This window comes from Giraffa tippelskirchi, chromosome 6 (genome assembly GCF_054371585.1).
Source record: "Giraffa tippelskirchi isolate mGirTip1 chromosome 6, T2T-mGirTip1v1.2.pri, whole genome shotgun sequence".
Classification (NCBI taxonomy): domain Eukaryota; kingdom Metazoa; phylum Chordata; class Mammalia; order Artiodactyla; family Giraffidae; genus Giraffa; species Giraffa tippelskirchi.
Genome location: NC_137280.1, coordinates 123,739,527 through 123,761,778, shown reverse-complemented (window position 1 = coordinate 123,761,778; position 22,252 = coordinate 123,739,527). Strand labels below are relative to the sequence as shown.

The 22,252-nt window shown below is 38.5% G+C and overlaps 2 protein-coding genes across 5 annotated transcripts in view; one reads left to right on the top strand and one right to left on the bottom strand.

The window, feature by feature from the left end:
- Nucleotides 1-16,320, top strand: part of SLC23A1 (solute carrier family 23 member 1) — a 26,877-nt gene extending 10,557 nt beyond the window's left edge. The window contains exons 15-16 of one of the 2 annotated variants that reach the window (XM_081500890.1): nt 389-649; nt 14,602-16,320. In XM_081500890.1, the coding sequence (XP_081357016.1) occupies nt 389-630 (242 nt within the window). In that variant the 3' untranslated portion in view covers nt 631-649; nt 14,602-16,320. Of the gene's footprint in view, nt 1-388; nt 650-3,896; nt 4,317-14,601 lie in introns of those variants that run through there. The other variant, XM_081500889.1, reaches the window with a different exon arrangement.
- On the bottom strand, nt 3,160-22,252 carry PAIP2 (poly(A) binding protein interacting protein 2). 3 transcript variants are annotated; one of them, XM_081500977.1, is made up of 4 exons: nt 22,056-22,252; nt 6,578-6,741; nt 5,601-5,780; nt 3,160-3,398 (listed from the first exon to the last, which is right to left on the bottom strand). In XM_081500977.1, the coding sequence occupies exons 2-4, from the start codon at nt 6,713-6,715 to the stop codon at nt 3,342-3,344; spliced, it is 375 nt and encodes a 124-aa protein (XP_081357103.1). In that variant the 5' UTR covers nt 6,716-6,741; nt 22,056-22,252; the 3' UTR covers nt 3,160-3,341. The 3 variants fall into 3 exon arrangements, with proteins under 3 accessions (XP_081357103.1, XP_081357102.1, XP_081357104.1); XM_081500976.1 differs by lacking the exon at nt 22,056-22,252 and adding an exon at nt 21,758-21,876; XM_081500978.1 differs by lacking the exon at nt 22,056-22,252 and adding an exon at nt 9,312-9,481.

Genomic DNA, 22,252 nt, shown 5'->3' with positions numbered 1-22,252 from the left:
CCCCACTAGCCCAGCAAACACCAGCACCACACTCAAGGTGAAGGCTGATAATTACTTAACCTTCTTCATCATAAAATTTTGTATAATAGTGCATATACACCTCCCACCAATGTTTCAAAGAAATTAGACAATGAACTTAAAGCACTTAAGCACAGAGCATTATGGCACACCGTAGATATGAAATAAATGTTGATTACGTATAACCAGTATCTTTTAGGGATCTCTAGAGCTCTAGCCAAGTTAGGAGCTGAGATCATAGATTCAACTTTGCAGGACCAGAGAACTGAGAATCAAGGTAACTCTTGGAATTTTTCCCTCATGACTAGGTTATGGGGAGGGGAGGTAGCAGAGGATTGTTGGCTCTGGTGACTCCTTTGTCCACTTGCAGGAAGCCCAGAGGAACGAGGTCTGATACAGTGGAAAGCTGGGGCCCATGCTGACAGTGAGATGTCTTCCAGCCTGAAAAGCTACGACTTTCCCATTGGGATGAGCATGGTAAAAAGAATTGCCTTTCTGAAATACATTCCTGTCTGCCCGGTCTTCAAAGGATTTCCTTCAAGGTCAAAAAACCAGCTTCCAGTTCCAGAAGATACCCCAGAAAACACAGAAACCGTGTACACCAAGGTCTGAAAAATTACTCCCAGGAAAGGTAGGACTGTATGTTAGTCTGTGGCTTTGTGGGAAGGTTGGAAAATCACATTCTTATGCTTTAACCAAAGAGACTACTCAAATTTCCATTTTTGTGACCTATTTGAACGTTTTCAATGGAAAGGCAGGCTGGGTAAAAAGTCACTGTATGTATGTGGAACTCCTTAGCTATTTTATAGTGACAATGGAACTTCCCAACAAGTGCGGGCCATTAACCCTGTAGGAGGTTAGACGTATGCTGAAATATTATTGATCCCTTTGGCCTTTGGATTTTATAGTGACAGTGGAACTTACCAACAAGTGTGGGCCATTAACCGTGTAGGAGGTTAAAAGTATGCTGAAATATCGATCCCTTCGGCCTCTGGGTATCTGAGCGGATACTGGGTCAACTGGAGCCTGTGAGCCATGACCTGTAGCTATAGGCAACCTCATCCATGCACTCCAGTATGATAAATTATACTTCATGATATGGAAAAGGTTGAGAAATGACTGACACAAGTATAAGAATATTAAAAATTCTCTCACATAAGGTGCCCTGTTTCAATAGTAATAAAACCTCTACAAAACAGAATGATTTCAATTACCCTAAAACTATGCCATACAGGCCCTGATGGGGTGATAATGTCTCAGGCCTTAAAAAAAAAAAGTAGTTTTAATGTGCACATTGCCACAGACGGACAAGTTCCAACAAGGTGAGAGCTTAGCTTAGATGACTCCATAATAGAAAGTTCTAGTTAAGTGATTTATTACTTTGTACCAGGGGATGGTCTCAAGTGCTTGATGTGTATTAACTAAATACACTCCTGAGATAGATACTATTATTACTACCATTTTAACAAGGTGGAAACTAAGGCACAGAAAGGTTAAGGTACTTACTTACCCACAATCACTGGACTCAAATTCAGTAAGTCTGGTTAGTCTTTGCTCTTAATCATTAGGTTACTCAAGCTTATAACCTCTAATTACATTGCATGATGATCATCTGGCAGTATGTGGAAATGAACTCATCTGCCCACCCATCTAGGCTTAGAGAAATGGTCTCTAACACTCACATACTTGGCAGCTTGCTGTGCCACTTGTGGTACTGAGCTAGTAGAGAACAGAGGGGGCTGGTGGTATTGTGGCTTCAAAAAGAATAAGAGCCATACAGGATCATCTACTTCAGAGTCTTAAAAAACCTACCTGTTTATTAGCTTAGTAAGGGAATCATTAAAAAAACACCGGGCACAGGTACTGACATCAAAGGACCATAGGGAAAATGTGAACCAGAACTGACTAGATGGCCTTCTTAATCTTGAGCCCTCCAAATTTAAGAATAGGGCCATGAGGCAGAATTGTATGTGGAACCAGGAAATTGCTAGTTGACCAACAGCCTATCCCAAATAAAGATTATAAATTAGTTTGTGAGAGTGAAAAAGGGGAAGATCCAGATGAATCCAAACAGCAAACCAGGCCAATCAGAGCAGCAATGGTTTGTGAAGGGCAGAAGCCAGTGGAGCTTATACTAGAGTAAGGTTACCATCATACTGGCCAGCCAGAAAGTTTCTTAACATGGATATGTATGATTGCCTTGACACTGCAGCCTGAGGTGACCAAGGTGGGCTGTGGAGGGGGCTATGGGATTTATTTTACTGCTATATTTTGGACAGATACTTATATAACAACATATTTGACACCATGGAATCTAATAAAGCTTGCTCTCTCAGCAAATCTTGCCCAACAGGGTTGTCCTAAGGGACTGGGCCCATACTAAAGCGAGTATCACCACTTGAGAGTCCGTATTTCAACACCAATAAACACAAACATCAGCAGCTCAGTTCTACTATTATTTATTTTTTTAAATATTTTTGAAAAAATATAATTTTTTTACAATATTTTCAACTTAAACACTATTCACACTGAACACGTATGGCAGCTTAGCCTACCCAAATAAGAAGTTTAAGAAGCCAAAACTGTTCTAGCTTTGTTAAAAGAAAAGTTGTGCTGCAGACTATTTAGTGATGGTTAACAAAGCAAGGAAAAGCACCACTCAAATCATATGTAACAATTTCTTTGTTCAATTGAATTATGGGTTGGTCAAATGTTAGATTTTACACAGGTAAATAGCTATGATGCAATGACTCCTTAGAAAAGGATGGAATTCTCAAATTACATACTTTCTTAGATGTTAACACGAGGCTAATTCAGTATTTTCTTACATGATAACACACCGTAAAAGCCAGGAGACTTAGGTTCACTACCTTGTAACCTCATTAACTAAAGACATACTTAAATGTCTATACTGAATTATTTCAATTAACCAGCAAGCCTTCTTTCAGAAAAAGGAGATTCTTTTTGATGGGAACAAACGCAAATTTAAGTCTGAACTGAGAAACTCACTTAACAGAATTTAATTTAGATTTAGATATCATTTAATTTGATGCATTAACACAACTTGACTGGTGCTTCTTTCCTTGCTGTCTTCACTTCAAGCCATGGGGCCAATTCTATTCTCAGTAAATGTTTGACAGCTTTTTACTTAATAACAGTCTCAGCACTTTTATTAAGCATGCAAGACTAACAAAACTTTGGCAATGCATAAGTGTAACACAGTGACAAGAGAGAGCTTTTACAATTAAGTCTTCTAATACTGCCTTCACAGTGTGGAAATTGTGCTACATCCACCAAAAGAGGGCCCCGTCTACTCAAATATTTTAGTACTTCACCCCAGGAACAAACTCCTTTGCATTTGGATTCAGATTGCTCTTGACCTGGAAAATAAGTACATAAAAAAGCAAATTCATTAACAGATGGCTTCAGATACTCAGAAGCATTCAACCCAGATCCACATGCAAAAACATCTTCCAAAAATACAAGACAAAGGCAAGAATTCAGATGGTAAGGTCAAACTGAATTAAAAAACATCTATAGCAGTGAAAGAAGGAAGCAGATGTAAGCTATGCATATTATATCAAATTTTATCAATTTCCTAAACAGAAAGTAGGAATTGAAATTAAATTTGCTTAAGTGTAACCAGAAACTCACTAACTGCATATCCACCAAAGGAATGTCTCAGAACACAGGATTCTATTCATTTAACTATGATAGTTGACTTTCTTTAAACAGTTTCATACTATGCAAACATTAAACAGGTGTTGAAATGATGATTAAAGTGATTGGGGAATTGTTTATGGATTAATTTTACTTTATGATGCTCCTTGAAAATATGGAGTTGCCTTTCTACAATTGCTATATTCTAATTCCCACAGGAAGCATGGTATATAACAGGAAAAGAAAACTACATGGGGAGTCAGAAGATCTAAGTTGGAACCCCAGCTCTGCTAACCAACTTCTTACATAGGCCTGGATAAGTCACTCTCTGGGACTGTTTTTTTATCAGTTAGGGGAGGAATGAGCCAAAGCCTCTCAGAGCCTTAGAGGCTTGTACCACCATCATTCTGTATTTCTAAATCTTTACGTTCCTAAGTAGGTATGTTAGCATACAGGGAATAGCTGGAAATTTTCCTCTACCACATCTTTGAATGCAAATTGATCAAGACAAAAAGAAACCAGGATGGATCCCAGGGCCTGAAATGTAGGCATGCTGGCAGGATTTTAGATTGAATCTGAGCCCTCAACATTACTTACTTCAAGACCAAAGCATATTAAACAACATATTGGAGCAACAATTTAAGTTTCGTAATTTATACATAATCATTCTCATCTCTCAAGGGAAATTAATCTAAACTTCGGGCAGATACAAAATAATGAGGAGTTAATCTCAAATAGACTGAGTCAAACAAACCAGTTTCTAGACAATGGAATGATACTGGGTCCAGGTAGTTATATGTTATGCCCAGCAAAGAGCTTTTTTCCTCAGAGGAATCAGGATTATTTGTGGAGTGACTAATCCAGCCATAAGCAAGCATATCCCAACAGACTGTTCAGATCACATATCTGCCTAATTGGGTTACTGTCCTTTACTGCAACAAAAGCTATACCACAATGTACATTTCAGTGTTCTTTATACAGCCCTTTAGGAAAACGGTTTCCAAATGTCTGAAAGGGCAGGATGGTGGTATCCTCTGGGAGTGCTTTTAAAAATTAGCATGTCTAGATGATTGATTCTATGGATGGGATGTTCCTGAGAAAATTTCTGTTTTTAATGCTTCATAGGTCATTGTGGTGTACAGCCAGTTAGGAAATCACTGCACAGTGAATAAAAGACAATTATAAAATGACTTCAGAGTCTAGGGGTATATTCCAGAGAACCGTCTTGCAGAAGCAACTAGAGACTGTCCATATGGAGAGAAAGTTTAACATTCTGACTAAATTATCTTAATTTTACCAAAAGGATCATCAGGTTTTACTTTAGTACTCATGCTTAGTTATCACAGTTCCTGAAAAAACTTTTTACTACAAATAAACCATCAGCAATGAGACACTGGGAACTAAAAATATAAATAGGTTTGTGTTCCTTTTCTGCCAAGAGTTTCTAAGTCTTTATTAAATCACAATTCCAAACGGAGTTAGGGTAACTCAATGAAAATCCTGGGTTAGGAAAAAAATCTCCAAAATTTTACCTTTCAGAAAAAATTTGTAATTTCACCAAATATTTAAGACAGAGCAAAACCTCTCCATCAAGCTACTTTTGCATAGGCAAGTCACATGAACATACTTGTCCCTTTTGAATGACTGCTTTTAGACATTTACATATCCTAGGGCATTGTAGTTGTCATAACTACAAGTAGTGTCAAGAAGTATATTAGTAGTCTCAGACTAGCTCCAGAGTGCTGCCAAAAGTCACTCCATATCATAAGTGAGACCAGGAGGCCTCTGCTTCCATAGGAAGAAGCAGTAGAATTTCTGAAGGGAAAGAGACATAGAACTCTTCTTAAACAAATGGGTGCTGGCTTTTCCACTTATGAGAAAGATGAGCTAGGTTTTAAAAAGGTGAAAAAATAACTCTTTACCACAAGATCTTCCAGGGACGAGCCATCAGTGATAACAAGGTCATTAAACTGGTCTTGGATTTGGTCCATAGTTTGTGGGAGATCTCGAGCTGGAATAAACCACTCATGTTCCTCTTCTTCTTCCAGCATTTCTTGGAAACAGCGTTCAATAAATTCTTCTTCCCATAACTCCTCTTCTATCTGGATTTATAATAAAGGGTAATTTATAGCATACTTGGTAAGATGACATCACTAAGAAAGGCTTAAAGTATCTTGAACTAAACCATTAAAAATCACAATGTCATACCTTCCTCGTCTGCTTCTATGCTAAGGTAAAAAAAAAAAATCGTTTCCATAAGACCTGGAAAGATCTATTTAGATTTTTGCTATGTCTTTACTTGTCATGGCAGAATATTCTTTCTTTCCACTAAAGATGGCAGGGAAGAAGTAACAAAGAAGTGTTCTTATGCAGGACTGGGTATCAGAATTATCTATGATACTTCCAAAACTATACAAACCTTAAACCTACCCCAAAATGACTGGAAAAATAATCTTCAGAGGGTCAGCAACTTAACTGTCATTGAAATAGAAGACTACTTTGGTACCTGTGCCTGTCTACTCTAGATTCTCTTGACTTTCACCACAGTAGGACAATCTGACTGGTGTAAGGTAGTGGTTTCCAAACCTTACAGCTCACTGGAACCACCTGAGACCTTCAAAAAAAAAAAAGTTTACCAGGTCTCACCTTAAATTCTTCTGAATTAGAATTTCTGGGGTCGGACACTGAAAAAAGCTCCCAAGGTTATTTCAACTGAGCAGTTAAACCTGGTAGTAACCAACATCCAAATAAAATAGGAGTGGTGGCACATAAATTCATGTATTTCATATATAAAGGACCAGGTGAAAAACACATTTCAGGGACAAGTACAAGTACAATTATATTATTTGATGGTTGTCATGGGCTACAATAAAAAAGAATGTTTATACACAAAACTAACTTGTCTGTTGAATTCCTCTTCATTTTCCATCCACATGTACTCTGCAAATGGATTGTCATCTTCATGAGAATGACCGTTAATTATCACATCTTCATTGATGATGCTTGGGCTAGTACTGCTGCGACTTGGATCTTTCATGGTTGGCGTCAGATGCAGTTTTTAACCTTAAAACAACAATACAGTTGATTTAGTCAGTCATTCTTTCAGTTCTTAGTGAGCATCTATTATTACCAGCCATCATGGTTAGGTATGAGATGCATATGATACATTAATGTACATGATAAACCAAGCGTTTGGAAAGCTTCATTTTCCTCCTCAACGATTTTAATATCTAAGGAATAACTGAGAATAGCCTAGATTCTAATAACAGTAAACAAAGGCAAACAATTGTTTAAATGGAATCACCAAATCATCCAATTTTTAAAACATAGAATATTCTATGTTTCATAAAACAAGCATGGCTTGGAAAATCGGTATTAAAAAACCCAGGGACTGGAAGTGAAAACTAACAAACTTTCAGTAACTCCTAGTTCTTCAGTTGCCAGGTACAGCTATGGCTCTCTCTACTTCATAGCCCATTCTCTATTTGCTTTATCTTTGGGTCCATGTTGAGTTCCTCCATGTCTGGATTTCCCCACAGTGAGTTTCAGGCATCTAATCTCATACAGTAATCTTATACTCTACTCAAAATCTAACCTAATTGATATACTGCAAGCTAAAAGTTTGAAGCATTAAAGTTCCAGATTCTACAATAGTCTGCCTGTGTGTGTACACCCAGTCAATAAGTTGTGTCCGACTCTTTGTGACCCCATGGACTGTAGCCCACCAGGCTCCTCTGTCCATGGAATTTCCCAGGAAAGTAGACTGCTATTTCCTACTCCAAGGGATCTTCCCAACCCAGAGATTGAATCCATGTCTCTTGCATCTCCAACAGTGGCAGGCAGATTCTTTGCCACTGTGCAACCTGGGACGCCCCTACAATAACAGTCTACCAATTATTAACTCTGAAATTGCTAAAAAATGTGTTTATGTAAAGCAACAGAGACTTGTACATAAATCCAAACATTAGTGTGATTTATGCCAAAGGAAGGCAACAGCATACCTAATGTGAAGATAAGAGTTTAAAAAATGTCTTCTTACTCCAAAGTTGTCATAATCAAACTAAACACTAAACCTAAAATATACTAGAAATAGTTTTCCTTCTTTGGGTAAGGTTCAGGGACAGACTTGCTCTATGTATGTTGCCTGGCCCTTTAAACTCATTTTATGAACTTATCCTTAACAGGACATAAGTATTAAAAAACTTACAGCTTTTCATATAATGTGAATGTAGTCTCTAAGCAGTGGGGGTGGGCCCAATTCTGATGCACATATGCATTTCCCCCAATTCTGAATACTAATGACAATAGTATTGTGGTGCTAACATTTTTAGTTGTTAGGAAGTCCTGAATTAAGAATTACTGAGAGGGCTTCCCTGGTGGCTCAGTGGTTAAGAATCTGCCTGCCAGTGCAGGAGACACGGGTTCGATCCCTGATCTGGGAAGAACCCACATGTCGCAGAGCAATTAAACCCGTGCGCCACAATTACTAAGCCTGTGCTCTAGAGCATGTGCTCTGTATCAAGAGAAACCAATGCAATGAGAAGCTGGCACGCTGCAACCAGAGAGTAGCCCCGCTCGCCACAACTAGAGAAGAGCCTGCTCAGCAACGAAGACCCAGTACAGCCAAAAATAAATAAATAAATAAAATTTAAAAAAAAAAAAAAAAAAGAATTACTGAGAATTCTGCCTTACTTAGTGTTGTATGTGTATGAAAGAAAGGCAGAGACAGACTGAGATTTATGTGCTAGGGTGTGGGGTAGAGGGCTTCCCAGGTGGCTCAGTGGTAACCACTCCACCAGCCAATGCAGGAGCTGCGGGTTTGAATTCTGAGTCGAGAAGATCCCCTGGAAAAGGAAATGGCAACCCACTCCAGTATTCTTGCCAGAATAATTCCACGGACAGAGGAGCGTGGCGGGCTGCAGTCCATGAGGTCGCAGAGAGTCGGAATACTACTGAACACGCACAGTGTGGGGCAGAAGGAAAACACGATCTGGGTCAGGAAACCGAAGCACTACGAAAACAGACACAGCAGATGACAGACATCCTTGATATTTTTATTTATCATTAATCTTGGATTAAATAAACCCTCTTATTTTGATAAGAAGTTCTGACTAAACAGCAATCAGTTCCTCTAAAGTAAATTACTCATTCTTATATATCAGGCTACCAAACATTTACATGCTCATCTTTAAACAAATTACATTTTAGAGTAGACTCAAATATTATGAAAAGAAGGTCAATTCTGCTTTGCAACTTGATGGAACTTTGTTTACTCTGCACACGAACCGATCATTAAACTATGTTCAAAGACATCTCAATATACAACAGCTTTTCATTATTTTCCCAACACGTATCCTATCCCAACTCATACCCATTAAATCCTACCTTTCAGAAGACCACAGTATTAATAAGTGACTTATATTTTTAGTTAAAAATAGCAAATAAAAATCATGTTTAGCAGAGTACAGGACATTCAATATTCAAGTAGAACTAAACAGTTAAGTAGCAATTATGTGTGAGACCTGTACTAGAAATACCACTAACTTGTTTTTGAATACGGTTCAAGTGACTCTAGTAGTATATATATATATATAAATACAAATTTTTTTAAAGAAAAAAAGTGTTTTCCATACATTTCATGAGCATAAACTTATGTAAACAATGAAAATCTGCATCAGCAAATTCTATAGTCTGGGAATCTCAAGGGAACCCCTCCCTCCTTGTTTGATGCCAACTAGTAACAAAATATAAATAGTGCTTAGCAAAAAGGGCCCAAGCTCTGCATTTGACATGTCTCTAGGTCAGCTTTTTGCCCATTATCACCTCATCAAACAACCTGTGGCTTTGGTACAGATCCCACTGAAACTATATGAAGGACAATAAGTAAAATTTCATTGTCAAGCAATATCTGGGAAACAAATCGCAACCGGAACCAGTAAAATCAACTGGAGACGGGGGGGTGGGGTGGGGGGGGCACTAATCTTACATCTTAAGATAGCTGAGGAAGGAACAACTGCTGACCAGATTTCTACTATAGCCAGTCAAGTGAAAAGCCAGAGGGGTGAGGATCATTTACTTTCAGAACACTGACAGACCTACAATTACTGAGTGTAAGGTGTTTTAATACAAGATATTGTTATCAGATTTTAAATTTTCTTCTATGACCTGTTCTTGATTCTTCTTAGACCACACACTTTATATTATGTCCTATGTATGTTTTGGGGCTTCCCTGGTGGCTCAGATGGTAAAGAATCCACCTGCAATGCAGGAGTCCTGGGTTTGATCCCTGGTTGGGAAGATCCCCTGGAGAAGGGAATGGCTACCCACTCCAATACTCTTGCCTGGAGAATTCCAAGGACAGAGGAGCTTGGCTGGCCTACAGTCCATGGGGTTGCAAAGAGTCGGACTTGACTGATTAACACACACATGTGTGTTGTTATTTTTTAAAAATTGAGTATATAGTTCAAATACCGTAAAATTTATTATTTTAAATCGGCATTTGTCAAAAACAGTTAAACGCAAATGTAGTAGCCAGTGCCAACAAAGAATAACAGTTGGGGCAACTAGGAAAGGAAGAAAGGCTTGTGAAGGAGATGCTTTGGGAATAAAGGCTTTGAAAAGCTCCTACATATTCTGGGAAACCTAAGAGGCCACAGGCATGCCCAGTGCTGGCAACACACTCAGAAAAGACCTGGCAAGATTATTCAAGCTTCAGGCTCTCCACATAAAAAGGTTAAGAAAGAGCTGTAAAGTGCTCAAGTGTTAAAGGTGTTCCTCAGCATACAGCAGCAGATTTGAGTGGGGAAAGAATCAGTAAACTTGGTAAGTCAATGAAGATTATTTAGTCTGAAAAACTGAACAGACCTCAGAGATCAGTAGGATACCGTTACATGTACCAATATATGCATAATGGGAGACCCAGAAGAAGAGAAAGAGTAAAGAATAATGGCCCCTAACTCCTCCAACTTGATGAAACCTATCCATGAAGCTAAAGGAATTCCCAAGTAGAATAAACTCAAAGCAATCCACATGGACACATTGTAATCAAGTTATTTAAAGTCAAAGACCAAAAGAGTATCTTCAAAACAACAAGATTAATAGATGATTTCACATCAGAAACTAGAGGCCAGAAAGCATGACAACATATATGAAGGGATAAAAGGCAGGGGGCGGGGGTGGGGACTAAGACATTCTGGGATTCCCAGATAAGTAAAAAAGTTGAGAGTTCATTCATTACCAATATACCTGTCTTATAGGAAGAGCTAAACTGAGTCCTTCACATTGAAATAAAAAGAATACCAGCATTAACTTGAATTCACTGGAAGAAATAAACAATGGTAACTACACAGTAAATACAAAAGTCACAAATAGATTTCTTGCTTTATAACTCCTCTTTTTCTCTAAGTGAAACTAAAGTAGCATTAGTTCACACTAGTTACAAACTAAGGTGTTATTTTTAATGTTCAGGGTAACCACTAGGAAAAACCACCAAAAAATATATAGTGTAACGTGTACTGCTGAGATGTATCATCATCTAATTCAGAGGCAGTCCAAAAGCAGCAGCTTCAAGTCAATGAGCTCAAATCTATATATATTAGTCTCTTGTGGCTGATAAAAAGCTTCTCTCTAGAACAAAACCAACAAAAACTTAAACAGGAACTCCTGAAAACAAAACAGAAGCACCTAATTTGCTTGAGTGATGTTTGAGGGCACAATGTATATAATGACTTGACAAATACAGTTTAAAAAAAAAATCTGAGAAGTAAACCATAACAATCTGTTGCTATCTTGTTTTTGTTCATGATTTAATGGAAACCACTTAAAAATTGGCAGAAATGAACAGAGAAAACCGCAAACCCCCTTACTCCAATTTTTAATGTTCATATTTGCTTCAAAGAACATTTATTCTGCTTCAAAGAACATTTATTGGTTCAAAAAACATTTATTTTTATTATTTAAAATCCTAAAATTATCACAAAATGTAGTTCAAAAAATTTAATCTTTAGCCTTAATCTCATAAAAGGATTTCTAAAACAACACAGTAATACTAATTCAGAACAAGCAATATTAAATTACTAATACTAAAAATCTAGTAGTTTTAAGACTTTTCCTAAACAAAAATCACAAAATGGTAAAACAACAATGTATCAGTGTTTTCAATAATCATTTGAAAAATTCTGGATAATGGCTCTTTCCACATAGTTAAGAAATTTTGTTGGAAAAGGAAGCATTAAAGTGAAAAAACTGTATGTACAAAGTAGACCCTACTTAAACAGGTCTTAAGTAAGTTTTTTCCTTTCCATCTTCAATCTTACCCAGAGGTAATCAATGTTAACAGCTTAGTATATGTCCTTTCATATTTCTTTGCTTATAGAGACACACATAAAGAATTTATAATATTTTAATAGAATCATGCTAAACTAAATATATTACATGAAATATTCTTACTAGTCAATGTGCACAAGTATACTTTATTTTTTTAATGGATACAGCAGCAATTATTCAACCATTTCTTCTCTGATGCACATTTATATTTCCAGTTTTTTCATTACAAATAAACCTGCTTTGATCACCCTTTTACACATATCCTTTTCTAGTTGTGTTTTCTGTAAGATACATTCCGTTAAGTGAGAATAACTGGGTCAAAGGCCATGTGCATTTGTAGCTTTACGAGACAGATCATATGCCAAAAATATTATGGTAATGTACATTCCTATAAGCTGGGTGCTCCCATTTCTCTGCATCCTCAACAGCTCTCTATATAATCAATATAGCATTTTGCTTTTGCAAACAGGTGGGAATAGAAGAATCTCAGTTTTCCTCTACAGCTGCCAGGATATATTCATCTTGTTTAGGAAGTCTTTTCCTATCTTGAGGTTTTATTTCCTTTATTTTCTCTCAGTATTTTCAGTTTCTTTTTTACCTTTAAACTTTTTTTTTAACCTATTTACATTTTTTTTAAAAATATGTTTTTACATATTTATGTGGCTTACCGGGCCTTAGTCGTGGCACATGGGATCTTTAGTTGCAGCATGTGGAACCTATTTCCCTGACCAGGGATTGAACCCAGGCCCCATGCACTGGGAGCATGGAGTCTTAGAAACTGGAGCACCAGGGAAGTCCTCTAAATCTTTAACTCATGCGAGCATTACTTTGAGTATGATGTAAAAGATCTATATTCATCATTATTTAAATGAAAGCTTGTTCCTCAGGTTTATCATGATCAAATTCCTACTATACTGTTTCCTCGTTTCATGATGGTATATTGTATACTGTTTTATCCCCAACTTTTATTTTGAAGAATTTTAAACTTACAAAAAAGTCATAATAATAGTATCGGGAACACTGGCACCTTTCATCTAGATTCATCAACTATTAGCTTTTTGCCACAGTTGTTTTCTCTATATAATTTTTTTGGCTTAACCATCTGCTATGTTGCAGACCTTTCATCATGATCTTTCATCTTCAAATATTTCAGCACAGTATCATACTGTTTTGAATACAGTAGCCTTTCAGTAAGTTTGAATACCTAGTAGCACAAATCCCTTAGCAACTTTCTTGGGGGAGAGGGGAATCTTACACTTTCATCTTGTATCAATTTCAGAATTGTCCATAACAGTCTGATGTGAATTTTACTAAAAATGTGCAGTGTAATCAGGATTATGTTTTTATGTTACGCCCTCTGGCCAGGAAGATGGCATATCCATTTACTTGGAACTGTTTCAATTCCTTAAAGCATAAATGAATCAGAACTTTTTACCAATAGTGGTAGACTAGATTATTTATAGTCTTCCCACTAAAAGTGATGGATAACATATTCCTATAGAAACACTCAAAAGTGTTGAAAAGTAAGTAAAGTGGGAATTCAAAGAACAAAGTGGAACTTTTAAACACTGAGGCTGCCTCTGCACTGAGGGCTTCTGCCCATTAGGCTTCTCTGAGTTGACTTGGATGCTTTGTGGGGCAAAAGGCATATAGGAAAGGTGGAACAGGAGATCCTCCCATTCTAAGCTGGGACCTTAAAGGGCTATACACTCAGGTTAAGGGTGAACCAAAAACGACTCCCATTCCCCACCAAGCAAATCAAAAGGAAAAGATGGAAGGGAACACAGACACTGTGACTATGGCGGGACCTCTTATGGATAGGAGGAATAAATTCTCATCACCTGGGAGGTCCAGAACATCCCAAGCCATAAACTGAGTATAAAGCGGCCCTTAGTTGGCAGTGTCCCTAGTGCCAGAGCCTGGCAAAAGCAAACGTAAAATTCCTTGGGAGGAAGGCATCTTCATTCTAGGCCTTAAGAACCTCAAAAAATAAATCTTTAAGGCCAATGAAGATTTCAAAATGAAAGATAACCAAATTCCAAAGGCAAAAACAAGCAAGAAGCAGTGCAATTTACAGAAAGCATAATCAAAACTCATGCAGCATGTTGCCACTCATGTGGCAAAATGATCATTACATATCAAGCTTGAAAATATCTTCAGAAAACAGCCAAATATAAAAAGTGCACACAGTAGATTTGGAAAACAGCCAAATGATGATATATAAAAATCGCAACATAAACAAAATATAATGGGTTTGGCAGCAGACTAGATCTATATGATAGAACTGAAGATAAAAGAAAGTATCCAGAAAACAGCAAAAAGATAAAAAATACAAGAGGGTTCAAATAATATAGATGGCAGAATGACAAGTATCAAGTTCCAAAAGAAAATAACTGCAAACCCAGACTGTGAGAACCCTACATAAAATATAGTTTTCAAAAAATTGAACTAGAATTTTTCCATCCTTATATCCAGGAATCGTTTGAATAACAAGAATTATGGGATCCACAAAGACAAATGAATCTAAAATTATAAGGGCTTGGTAGTTTTAAAACTAGTACGTTATTAACAACCTTTAATTTTCTCTTGTTTTGATAGGTCTATTCAGGTTTTCTACATGTATGGATATGAGTTGGACATAAAGAAGGCTGAACGCTGAAGAACTGACAGTTTCAATCTGTGGTGTTGCAGGAGACTCTTGCAAATCCCTTGGTTCAAGCCATTCAATCCTAAACGGAATCAACCCTGAATATTCATTGGAAGGACCGAAGCTTAAGTTTCACTACTTTGGCCATCTGATGCGAAGAGCTGAATCACTGGAAAAGACCCTCATGCTGGGAAAGGTTGAAGGCAAAAGGAGAAGGGGGTAACAGAGGATGAGACGGTGACATAGCATCACTGACTCAATGGACATAGATTTCAGCAAACTCCAGGAGAGAATGAAGGACAGGGAAGAGCCTGGAGTGCTGCAGTCCATGGGGTCGCAAAGAGCCAGACTTGAGTTGGCAACTGAACAACAACAAACCTCTCTGGTTAACCACAGTAATTTTTATTTCACTAAAATCTCTTTTCTCCAGAATTTCAATTTTGTTACAACAGAAACTAATTTCTCCTATTTCATAGCTAATTTGACTGTGTCCCTCTTTTCCTTGATAAGGCTGACATGGGATTTATTGTAAGGAAAAAAAATTTCAGCTTTACAATTTGCAGAACACAGTGAGTGTGATAAACTCTTCATATAGGTAAAAGAGGGGTGTGTGTGTGTTCACAATTTGCAAATGCATAGAATCTCTGGAAAGGCAGAAAAGAAACAGAAGCAAATCATATCTGATAAGGGAACTTTATTTAGAATAAAGACCTATTACAACTCAACAATAAAAGACCAACCAATTTAAAAATGGGCAAAACATCTGGAAAGTTCTCCAAAAGCCCAAAAACACATGAAAAGATGCTCAACATCCTTAACCATCTGGAAAATGCAAATCAAAACCATGAGATAATACTTTATATTTAGTGAAAATATGGAAAAATTGGAACCCTCATTTGCTGCCAGTGGGAAAGGTAAAATGGAAGACAGTCTGGTAGCTCCCCAAAAGATTAAACATGGAATTACCTTATAACCCAACAATTCCACTCCTGGGTATATTCCCAACAGAAATGAAAATATGTATCTACATAAAAACTTACACAGGCACAATGTTCATAGCAGTAGTATTCGTAATAGTAAAAAAACCAGATACAACCCAAAGGTCCACCAGCTGATAGATGAATACTGAAAACATCATGCTAAATCAAAGAAGTCAGTCACAGAAGAACACATATTGTATGACATATCATGGGCATAAGATTTTTTGGGGGTAATGAAAATGTTCTAAAATTGACTGTGGTGATAGAAGTACAGCTCTGGTAATATACGAAAGACTACTGCATGGTATGCAAACTATAGCTCAGTAAGAGTGGCTAAAAACAAAACTGAGAATATGGTTGCCTACATGGAGCTGACGGCTTCCCGGGTGGCTCAGTGGTAAAGAACCAGCCTGCAATGGAGGAGACCCAGGTTCGATCCCTGGGTTGGGAACCTGGAGGAGGGTATGGCAACCCACTCTAGTATTATGCTGCGGAAAGTTCATGGACAGGCTACAGTCCATGGGGCTGCAGTCAGACACAACCAGACTGTCGCAGTCAGACACTCAGACTGAGCACACATGCACAGGGAGGAGAACAAGATGGCTACGCATACATTTTGTATTGTGTTTTTGGAATGGATTACCTACTTAAAAATTCAATTTTAATAAACAAAACTACTGTTTTTGGTTTTATTGGTCTTTTCTACTTATTTTTATTTTATTAATCTTAGTTTTCTCACATTATCTCCCTTTCCTTTCTACATAACTTAAATTTGTTGCTCATTTTTACAAGTTGACATTTTCATCCTTTTACAAATAAAAATTTTGTATCTACGAATTTTCCCTAGAAGTTTTAACACAATACAGTTATCAATTTTAGGTAATTACAAATTATTTAATTTATATGCAGAAGAATGTTCTTAATTTACAAGTGATTAAGGTTCTTTTGGTTACCTTTTGATGCCTGATTTCTTGTTTTATTTTACTATGTTATAATAAAATGCAGCCCGAAAACCTTCACTTTGGGGAATTTATTACAGTTTTGTTTGCAGACAACTGTTTTTGCTGCAAAATGTTCTTTGGGTTTCAAGAGAAAAATGTGATTTGTATTTGTTATCTTTTTAAAATTTCTTTTTCAAAAAAAAAATCTTTAACTGAAGTACGGTTGCTTTACAATGCCAATATCTGCTGTACAGCAAACTCTGTTATACATACACACGGCTATCCATTAGGACTCTGCTGTTGTGATTTCTAACATAAAAAACGATGTATATATTATTAGGGTAATTCTTTAAATCCTGAAAATGATGTATTCAAGTCCTCTACTATACCAAGTAGATTACTTAACCCAGTCTGAGACTCTGTCTCATAGGGAATTAACATTTTTGGTAACTGATGTTTGGTAGTCTTCCATCATAACTTCATGTTTACCTTTATTATAGATTTTTTAATACTATTTCTGTAGTGTGTATTTTCCTACTTTAAGCAGATTAAAAAAATGTTTATTTTCTGTAACTTACAAACTACTGCAGAATCTCAGTTGGTTTTTTCCCCCAGTTTGAGACATAATTGACATACAGCACTGTATAAGTATAAACGTGTACAGCACAATGACTTGACTTGGATCTACTGTGAAATTAAACAGTTTGAATAGTTTCCTATCAGTTAAAAATATATTCTATACACCTTCAACCAATTCAAGACATTTTGAATGCTTTCCTTTCCTTTCTCAATATACTCAACCCAATCTCTGCTCCACACAAGGGAAGACCTTTAGAATTTTACTTACCCATTTTCTGGCCCCACCCCACACCCTGAACTTTGTAAAAATAATTTAGCACTGTTAGAGCTACACTATTAGATTTTCTCTTAGAGTATATAGATAATCATCTTGCCCTTACTTGTTTTGGCTTAGTATTTCTTCAAAAGATTACCCGAGAATACATAAATTTCTAGGCTACTGCGTATCTTAAAACTGTCTTTTGTTTTCATATTTGAGTAGTAATATTAAGTGGGATAGGTTTAGATTTGTCCTTTCTATCAGTAATCTACAAATATTCCAACTTTCACTATTGTAGACAATGAATTTTCTTTCTTTTGTAAACATGCTGTTTAGCTGAGAGCCTTATATTCAGATATTTCTCCAGGGACTTCCCTGGTGGCCCAATGGTTTAGAATCTGCCTGCCAATGCAGGGGACACAGGTTAGATCCCTGGTCTGGGAAGATCCCATACCCTTTGGGGCAACTAAGCCAGTTCATCACAGCTACTGAGCCTGGGCTCTAGAGCCTGTGATCCACAACTACCAAAACCTGTATGTGCTCTGCAACAAGAGAAGCCACGACAATGAGAAGCCCATGCACCGAAACTACAGAAAGCCCACACGCAGCAACAAAGACCCAGTGAGGCCAAATAAAATTTTTTTTAATTAAAAAAAAAAAAGAAATTTCACCAGATTTTGGTCAGGTTAAGAGCAGTTTTTTCCTGCTATCTGGCACTTTAAATCCACAAACTCTTTTCCTCAGCTGTTTTTTTTTGCCATTTATTTGTTTCCAGCAGTGTCCATACATTTATAATCCCTACAAAATTTTAAAATATGAAAATAAATCTTTTAAGTTCTAGAAAGTTTTCCCCTTCATCTCTTAAGAACTGTCATTAACCACTTCATGATATATGTAAATAAAATCATTATACTATATACTTTAAACTTATACAGTACTACATTTCAATTATATCTCAGTAAAACTGGAATAAAAAATAAAAAGATTAACCCTTAAAAAAATTCTTATTAAAATTCAAACAGAATTCTTTCTGCTTCTTACATTAAACTCACTCCACAAGGAATTTCCTGGTGGTCCAATGGTTACGACTCTGGGCTTTCACTGCCAAGAATCAGGGATCAATCCCTGGTGGGGGAGCTAAGATCCCAAAAGCCGAGTGGTGCCGCCAGAACCCCCACAAAACAACAAAAAGAAACTGACTCCACAGACTTATCATCTTTTCTTATTCCACTGGACTACTCTGAACTACTGTAGGCTCTTTAAACTTATTTGTGTTTAAACACACATATATTGTATACGTATGTATTTTAGTTAGTGAGAGAAGATATAGAAATTTCTGCATCAGCTTCTATATTTAATTCAGAAGGCTGTGAGCAGCACTGAATTTTTTGTTTACTGTTTGACAGTATAAAATAATGATTAAAAGCATGGGCTCTGGAACCAGGCTGCCTTTCTAGATATGTGACAGTGGGCAGGTTATTTAATCTGTTTCAGGTTCCCTATCTGTAAAACGGATAATAATAAGAGTACCTAGGCAAACAACCTAGCAGATAACAGTATTACTAAACATGTAGAACAATAAAGATTGCTAGGGCAAAGTATAAGATAAAAACAACACGTCCAACCACTTGTAGGAGTGAAACAATGTCACAGAAAAATCCTAAAGACTATATAACCCTGATCTCAACTGTAATGTAACTAGGTTATCAGGTAAGAACAAGGATGGTACAACACTGCTGAAAAAAGCTCAAAGTGCATCAGAGATACCATTATTTATAAAAACTGATACAAAGAAGAAGCAGAATCAGTTCAAATTAATTCACACTATCCATCTTGGTAGTCACCAGCTGTTGCTGCTGCTAAGTCGCTTCAGTCGTGTCCGACTCTGTGCGACCCCATAGACGGCAGCCCACCAGGCTCCCCCGTTCCTGGGATTCTCCAGGCAAGCACACTGGAGTGGGTTGCCATCTCCTTTTCCAATGCATGCAAGTGAAAAGTGAAAGTGAAGTCGCTCAGTCGTGTCCGACTCTTCGAGACCCCATGGACTGCAGCCTACCAGGCTTCTCCGTCCATGGGATTCTCCAGGCAAGAGTACTGGAGTGGGCTGCCATTGCCTTCTCCACTTGTTGCTATTTAAATTTAAATTAATTTTAAGGCAAAAGAAGAGGGTGGCAGAGGATGAGATGGTTGGATGGCATCACCGATTCAATGGACACGAACCTGGGAGAACTCCAGGAGATGGTGAAGGACAGGAAGGCCAGGGGTGCTGCAGTCCATGGGGTCAAAGAGTCAGACACAACTTAGTGACTGAACAACAATTTTAATTCCATACAATCAAAATTTTAGTTCTTCGGTTGCACTTGCTACATTGCAGGTGCTCAACAGACATGTGCTCAGTAGCTATCTTACTGGACAGTACCACTATAAACAATGAGGAAATTAAGAAAAAAGACTGAGTTACTGATAGTGAATCTCAGGCTGTATCATACGTGAAATCTTAATGTATCTGTGCAACAGGGTGATCCAGATCTCCAAGACAACTTGGACAACTTTCATTTTGGATTGGGTTCAAATCCCAGATATGCCATTAACCACCTAGAGGACTCTGAATATGTTACTAAATCACAGGCAGCATGCTAGAGGGGTTAAGAGCACACAATCTCTGCTTGGATTTGAATTCCAGCTCTTATTAGTTGTGTAACATTGGGCAAGTTACTTCACATCTCTCTTTCATTTATGATCTTCATTTTACAGTAGTACTTGCTGCCTAAAGACACTTAAGAGTAAATACTTGTAAAAGTACTTGGAACAATGCATTGCATTACTAAGGGCTCTAGAAGTATGTGCCTAATAAAATAATCTCTCAAGTTTCTACTGATTTCAAAATGGGCAGGATAAAACTTACTCTCCCTGCTTATCTCACAAGTTAAATACGAAAATCACCTTCCATCCCATAAAGAAACAGACAAGTAGGCTACACTTTTGGGAGAGTTACTTTTTTTTTTTGTTAAAGCCACCTACTTGTGAGAAAAAATTAAGTTCTGTTCAAGTTCACAATTAACAAGTGGTATAAACAGCGTAATTTGCTCAAAATATCCTCTCACAGACCGGAACAGAAACACAGAACAGCAAACACTAGGAATCTCATTAAAACCCTTAGAGAACTTTATTTGCATACATAACCTGCAGCCCATGAAATTTCAAAGGCTATTTAAAGAAAACTCAAACCAACACCTGACCAACTGCTTAAACGAAAACTGTGAAAAATCATACCACCAGGTTAATTAGACAAGATTAGCCAGCACATGCAAAATGGGAATTTGTCTTCTGCTGAAATGTCAAAAGCTGTCAGGTGTTAGACCTTCTCCCACGGCACACTGCATGCCAAATTCTTTCTAGAGTTTGTGGTTTCTGTGAGATGATGGCGTTGCAAAATCAAGGAAAACAAGACAACAAAAATAAGCAGAAAAGGCCCCTTTTTGCAGTTACATAAAATACCAAGCTGGCTGCTTCAACAAATGTTTTGAAACAAACAACTTTACCACAAGCTATATATTTCTGATGGTGCGAGAGAATAAGCATAGTATAGAGAAACTAAAAAGTGAAAGAACCAAAATTGAAAAACGTGAATTGGCTGAGCGCTTGAAAGTTCCACTGGTTCAAAACAGTCCTGGAGTAGGAGTTGCCAGTACTCCAAAGGACTTCCTAACTCGAATACAATGTAACTAAAAATAAGGGGTAGGGGATGTCGAAGAAACCGGAGAAAACAGATCAGAAAGGTACAGGCTCGCGGACGATTACAAAACGCTCTACTAGTACGCAAGGCAGCCCGCCAGTCCCTCCGCCCCTTTCTCTTCCCCCACCCAAGCTTCAGGAGGAGCGCGCAAGCGCAGCAAGTAGGGGCAGCGCGTGGCGACGCGCAGGCGTAAAGTGGGGAGAAACAATGAGCTTTGTTGCCGAGGCGGCAGCGGGGGGCAGGGGAAAAGGGTACCGGAGGGGGGGTGAAGGGACTGGGGTGGGGGTGGGGGCTCGCGAGAAAGTGCTATCCCGGCAACCATCGCGCGCCACCGAGGACCCGGATAGAGAGCTGCGAGATCCAAACCATAAATAATAATGACAATGAGAAAAAAAAGCGACGGCCATTTCTCAAAGAAGAAAGAGACTAAGTCGGTCCAAGATCATCTCTCAGACTCAACTGGAAGAGGCAAGGAATAACGGGGGCCGTACGGACTTGGTGGCCAACGACCCAGGGGACCCTCTAGGCCCCTCAGCCGTCGCCGAGGTGCTGTCCCTCGACCGCCGGGGCCGCCGCACCCTTCTCGCCGCTCCGCCCGAGGGAACCGCTCACCCAGTGCACGGCAGCGGGGACGGCAGCCAACGAATCCGGTCGGCCTCCGCGGATCTCCACAGGCAGCGCCGCTCCCCCGCTCGACGCGCGCTTCGCCCGCAGCCTCCCTTCTCCAGTCCAAACAAACACCCAGCCCGGAAGTGACTTCACTTCCGCCGCTGCCGCCGGCCCCGCCTCTCGTTCTGTCTGCGCTGCCCTCCGAGGCCACCAGAGAGCGCGCGCGAGAGAAAGGGCGACCCCCGAAGTTCTTGTCGCCCAAGCTGCACACGTGTGCATGCGCAAAGGCCTTTCTCCATACCCTTGAGACCGCGGGGAAAGCTGGGAGTGCCGTCGCGTTTTCTTAGGAAAACCGGAATGGAGCTGGGCCAGTGTCCCCACACGCGCCCATTCTTCAAGGATGATGGGATGCAGTGAGTGGGGGAGCTAGAAAGGAGACCCAGACAAGATACACAGACGTGGACTATTACACACCGCAACAGTTACCTCAAACACACT

Bases quoted from the DNA above. Each gene is read 5' to 3' on its own strand.
- PAIP2 (XM_081500977.1), bottom strand. From the start codon at position 6,715: ATGAAAGATCCAAGTCGCAGCAGTACTAGCCCAAGCATCATCAATGAA. The intron at 5,781-6,577 runs GTTAGTTTTGTG...TTATAAATCCAG, and splicing joins AAGAGGAATTCAACAGACAA to ATAGAAGAGGAGTTATGGGA. The intron at 3,399-5,600 runs GTAAAGAGTTAT...CTTATTTTCCAG, and splicing joins CGTCCCTGGAAGATCTTGTG to GTCAAGAGCAATCTGAATCC.